At 35.0% G+C, this 5,606-nt stretch overlaps 1 protein-coding gene across 1 annotated transcript in view; it reads right to left on the reverse strand.

The window, feature by feature from the left end:
* Positions 1 to 32: 32 nt before the first annotated feature.
* LOC108377359 (receptor-type guanylate cyclase Gyc76C-like) overlaps positions 33 to 5,606 on the reverse strand; it is an 11,570-nt gene continuing 5,996 nt past the window's right edge. Inside the window, exons 5-6 of the mRNA XM_017633618.1 lie at positions 1,629 to 1,841; positions 33 to 467 (exon numbers count right to left, since the gene is read on the reverse strand). Of these exons, the coding sequence (XP_017489107.1) occupies positions 309 to 467; positions 1,629 to 1,841 (372 nt within the window). The 3' untranslated portion in view covers positions 33 to 308. The remainder of the gene's footprint in view (positions 468 to 1,628; positions 1,842 to 5,606) is intronic.

Below are 5,606 nucleotides of genomic sequence, written 5' to 3' on the forward strand. Positions count from 1 at the left end.
TTTTTTTTTTTTTTTGAGTTTAGTGGGCGAGTTTTGTTGGCAGAGGCGCAATGAAATTAATGGAAAAAAGAAACAAATAAAGGTAAGATTGCAAATAGTGCACAATTAACGGTATATGTATTTACTCGCAAATAAAGAATTGCAATTAAATAGTGAAATGGTTGATATGCTATTGCAAAGTATATATGTTGGAAGGCTTACACAGTGTCAGTGCGTTTGTAAGGCACACAATGAGTGACTTTCAATAATGCTGCAAATGTATGCCTGTGTATGTGTATGGGTGTGTGCTTGCGTCTGTGCAACAGTACTTACTTTGGTGTATAGGGCATCATATCGACAAAGATGACCATGTATTCACCTTTAAGGAACAAATTGCTCGTTTCCATGGAAAGCATAAAATCGACCAGAGAACTCGCCGAACCAAGGAATACATAGATGCGGGTGCGATTCATTGTATTTTGTACAGTCTGCAAATAAGAATGAGGGAAATTAATGAAAATGAGCAAAGTTGAAGATGCGATAGTAAAATTTTATGGTACTTAAAATTTTGACTGCCAGCTTTTATGTAGAAAGTTTTTAAGGGCCCACCAATAGTGAATAGGAAAGCAGTTAATTAATAAAATTGCTTGTTGCCGTTCAGGTTTAGCATATTTAAACATAAACACTTTTGCTGAACTACATATCTCCAATTAAGATAATAGAGAACACGATACAGCTTTGGTAGACAGAAAGTTTAAGTTAATTAAAAGAGAAGTGGATTCTCTGCATATGCAGCGCTAAAAAATGTAGTTATTGAATAACACTCGATGAACATACCTACATACACACTAGGGTGTTCGATTATTCGACTTTTTCCGAAAACCGGTTTTCGAGTTATTCGAAAAATTGCAATAAAAAAAAAACAGTTCATGGTTTTGAAGTTAAGAAAACACCGGCATTATTTACATAGTTTTCATACAGTGAAAATGTCCATAAAACTATTATTAAGCTTTTATTTGGAAAAGAGCATAGCGAAATAAGTACAAAGTTCTTTCTAGATTAAAAGTAAAACAAATGAAAATCAGTGAAAAATTCAATTTTGGTACTATTTGGTTTAATAAGTACTTTAGTGCATCTTTTCTGACCTCTTTCAGTTTTGAGTAGAGGTCTTGCCGCAGTAGCCAAGTGTTTAGAGGTGCCTACTGCCACTTGGGAGGTCCATGATTCTATTTCTGGTCCCTGCAACATCAAAAAGGCGGTCGCCCTTCAGCAGACAGACAATGGCAAACCTCAGAGTGTACTTCTGCTATAAAAACGCTTTTTCGGAGGTGGAGTAAAGGTGTTGATCTTTGATCCATTTGTTTCACAACATCAAGAAGTAGACCACGAATTGGAGGAGAAGCTCGGCCAAAAACGTAGAAAACGTTTTAGCGCCAAAGATTAATTTAATGGAATCAAATATGATCCAGTTTATGCTCAAATAATCTGGGATATAGTTTCAAAATTGTTTAGTGGTTTCCCTTAAACTGGAGAAAGCTTTGAAAACTTCGAAAAACTCCAAACTTTTATTTGTTTAACCTCAAACAAACCGAACGTCATTGACGTCATTGCCCCAAGTATGTATATTCTCGAATTGCTTTTGCACTCACCTGATACCAAAAACTTGTGCGACAACATGGCAACCCCAGCGCACAACATTTCGGCATATTTGTTAGAAACGCTTCCTTGTGATTTATTGTCATATTCCTTTTGGTGGCCTGTTCTTTGAGCAAATCGGCTACTGTGGTCCACAGCTCGTCATGCAAAATGGAGAATTTCTTCCAGCCATAGTAACGCAATAAAGAGATCACCGACTTAATGACCTTGGGAAAAGAAAATTAAGAAAGTAAAATAAGCGCATTCTATAGATTTTATTGATATATGAACATATGTATCGTTTTTTATATTATCGGTAGAATCGTTAAAAATAGAAAAATATCGTTTATCGGTAAGTTGTTGGCTACGGTAAAGCTATCGGTAGCCCTAGTCTTGTTTTTATTGATATTGTAATTTTTTATATTAGATATCGGCTGAATTTCTTTATTCATTCTGAACGTTTGGAATAAACTTTTCTGTTTATTTATTCTTTAGAACGTTCCTGATGATATGGTGACGTATATTTCAAACGCATTCTGTTTATTCCGGCTGTGAAATGGGATTATCCGGAATGTATAAAGAAACGCAGCCATCGTAATTGATAAAAGTAAATAATGCGTCATTGAGGTCTACAAAATATTGAGTATCGTTTACAGCATAGTCGTTTTTGGTAACTATACTTTACCAGTCTCTGCTTCTTTATCGTTGTACGTATGTATAATTGTGGTTATCGATAAAAAAATATTGTTATTGGCATATATATATATATAGTATCCACCATGATAAAAATCGTTATCGTGATCGATAGAGTGTTTGTCTATACCAAAAATTACAGTATCGAAAAATATATGCTCATTTAGAATGATGAACTAAATACAATTGATGGCTTTAAATCACGATGCGCATGGAGGCTTTTGCCTCGCGACGCGCCTATACAAAATTATAGAAAGCTTAAAAGAGCTTTGCCCGCGGGCAAGGCAGTGCCCATCACCGCTTTAAACTTAATAGCTGTTACAAAACTCTTTAGTCTTTAAGTAAAGATTTCAATTTCTCTTTACCCAGAAGATAGCAAAATCCGTGGCCTTTTACACCGAAGCAAACAGATTAAGCAACGTGTAAATTCATATAAAATCGCGATGTCGAACGCAAATAGCTGCAATGGATATCGTATCAGCTACAGACCGGAAGGAGGACTTAACGATGCAAAGTGGCCGCAACTTTGCTGGCAAATGACTGCAAAGGCTACCGACGTTGGATGGCGACCATCAGCTATGACAGCTCGTTAACAATTTATGAATTTTTATAGTAGCGGTGGCTAACCGACCAACAGCATGCCACTGCTAAACTAGATGCATACGCTGACAAATGCATAAGTAGGTTTGGTAGCAAAGTACACCTGCGTTCAACTGATTAGAAACGAAATTCAAATGATATTGTTTACAAATTATGATAATTTTTTATTTTTTCCTAATTGTCATTTAAAATATAGTTCAATCTGTAACAGTAACCACAATAATAGTAGTTTCAAAGATTGCGAAAATTGCAAAAAAAATAATCAAACTTCAAAAAATTGTCATCAAAATTCCCAAATTTTTAAGCAGAATATTTAAAAAATTATCCGGTATGCAGTTCTGTAGCCCATTCTGCTGTAGTGTAAGAAAGTGCAAGTCTCAAGTCGTTAAAAATTGCCGTTGATTTTTTTTTTTATTTCTTTTTTTTTATGGAGGGTGTCGCGGATTTTTTTTTTTCATTTAAAAAAATTTTATCATCTATGTAGTACGTATTATGTATGTACAATTCTTGTGGCACGTTGTTGTCCACGATAAACTCAGAAACTGACTATCCGATTTGCTTAAAATTTTGCAATACTTGAGGTGTGCATCGAATCATGCACAATTTTTCGCGTCGTAGCTTGGCTTTGATTTCATCATTATCATAATAGCGTGTACATTATTATTCATCTGTAAGGCATATAGAGTGGAATAAAGTTTTAAATACTAACGATGGTCTTATCGCAGGTTTTGTAGATTACATATAAACAGCAGGTTGCGAGCTTTGGTTGAAATCTCCTTTTGTTATTAGGTTATTATCGTCGTCTGCTTTATTGTAATTATATATATGGGCATATACGAGGTTTTGCATACCCGATCGAAGTGAGCCCATCTAATTTCCCTTAGAAAATCAAACGCTATAAAGTAGCGATCTTTACTTTTACATAATGACTTAAATCTAAATACCTAACTATACTGCTGCGCATACACTTCCATTGTGTTATGCAGATATAATTTAAAACTAAATAAACAACAAGACGCCTTCACATATTTGCATACAAATATTGATGATCAAAGTACGTCTAAAAGTCCAAGGTCACTTTGACCATTCTGTATCTTTGTATCTAATCGCGGGAATATCCCGCTAAAAATAGAAAGTACCTACGCATCCCAAATTTTGCGTTGTTTAATCTGTTTTACTGTTTTCTATTCTTTTTGTTTTCTGGGCGGATAACACGCTTATGAGTGCCTGAGTGACTAGACAAAATATAGAAATAAAAATAAATATACTTATACTAGAAGAGCCGGCGAACTTCGTGCCGCCCAAAATAAATTTTTTGTATTGAAACATTTTGGTCCAACATTTTCACCAACAGTTCGCGTTCATGATTTTCAGTGACGCATTTATCTTCTAATATTACGGCTTGGTGGTTGTCGGAAGGCATATTTCCATTGCCATCTTAAATAACCTAGCGAAACCGTATATGCCTACAAAGATATGTAATAGCTTCAGTGCGTTTGAAAGGCACTACGCCCCCTTTTAAGATGGCCCCAAATTTCCTTAAAAGTATGGGATTGATTTCATATATCTCCATGCCATCTTCGAGTACTCTACCATGAACACTTCCAGAAATATGCAGTATAAAATATCCGGTTTGTATGAGAGGTGACACGCCCCTTTTTCCCTTTTGAACCAGTCTTAAGTTTTATAAAAGTGTGTCTCAAATCGGCTTTCACAGCCTTTTTCTACATCATTTGTAGGCTTAAAATCCATCGAGATCAAAATCGTGGCTGATCCTTTTTTCGAGATACTCGCATTTTTATATTTTACGCAATAATCCTTGTTTTGACTAATATTTATCACCCTAACAATGCAGGAATCGTATACAAATAGTATATAAAGGTTATTATATATACTATATATGTGTATATAAACATACATATATTACATAAATATACATATACATAAATTATATACACATGTGTACATATTTCATATTTGAATTAGATGCAACCCTAGGGTCTGTTACACTACGAAAATTGTTTTGAAGCTAAAATTTGAGTATTATTGGAATATGAAAGTATTCTCAAGACCTATTGTGCATAAAAAGCTTGTTAGTAGTTAGTAGTGGTTTTATGGTCCCTTTATTATTATCTATATGCTGCAAACCTTCTCTAACATGGGCAAGAATAACACGAATTTTTAATGTTTTGGAAACGTTATTAATGCTCCGTAAAGCCAAACTTTTAATATTTCCAAGCTTTGAAACTTTCATCATTGTGGTTTCTGTTACAGATTGAACTAAATTTTAAATGGAAATTATTAAAAATAAAAAAATAAACATAATTTGCAAACAATATCATTTTGCATTTCGTTTCTAATTAGTTGAACGCAGGTGTATATACATATTTGCAGGACGTGTAAAGTAATCCGTGCCGCAAATGCATGCACGACTGCTTGCAAAACAAATGCGGGCGAGGAAAGCGGGCGGCTGACATATGACCAGCCCACAATTGACAAGTAAGGGCAGCTTGCTAGCTGTTTTTTTTCCTTCGCCTTTTACTGTCTTTTTCACATAAAGTTTGACCAACACGTTTGCCGGGCATTAACTAGTTTCCATCGATTGTGTTTAAGAATTTCCTCCCATATAAAATCTGCGTTGACAAGCAGTCTTAGACGGCTCGTGCACAAATTGTTTGCTGCTTTCCCCCCCCCCCCCC

This window comes from Rhagoletis zephyria, unplaced genomic scaffold (assembly GCF_001687245.7).
Source record: "Rhagoletis zephyria isolate East Lansing unplaced genomic scaffold, Rhagoletis_zephyria_1.1 Rzeph_scaffold_11971, whole genome shotgun sequence".
Lineage (NCBI taxonomy): Eukaryota > Metazoa > Arthropoda > Insecta > Diptera > Tephritidae > Rhagoletis > Rhagoletis zephyria.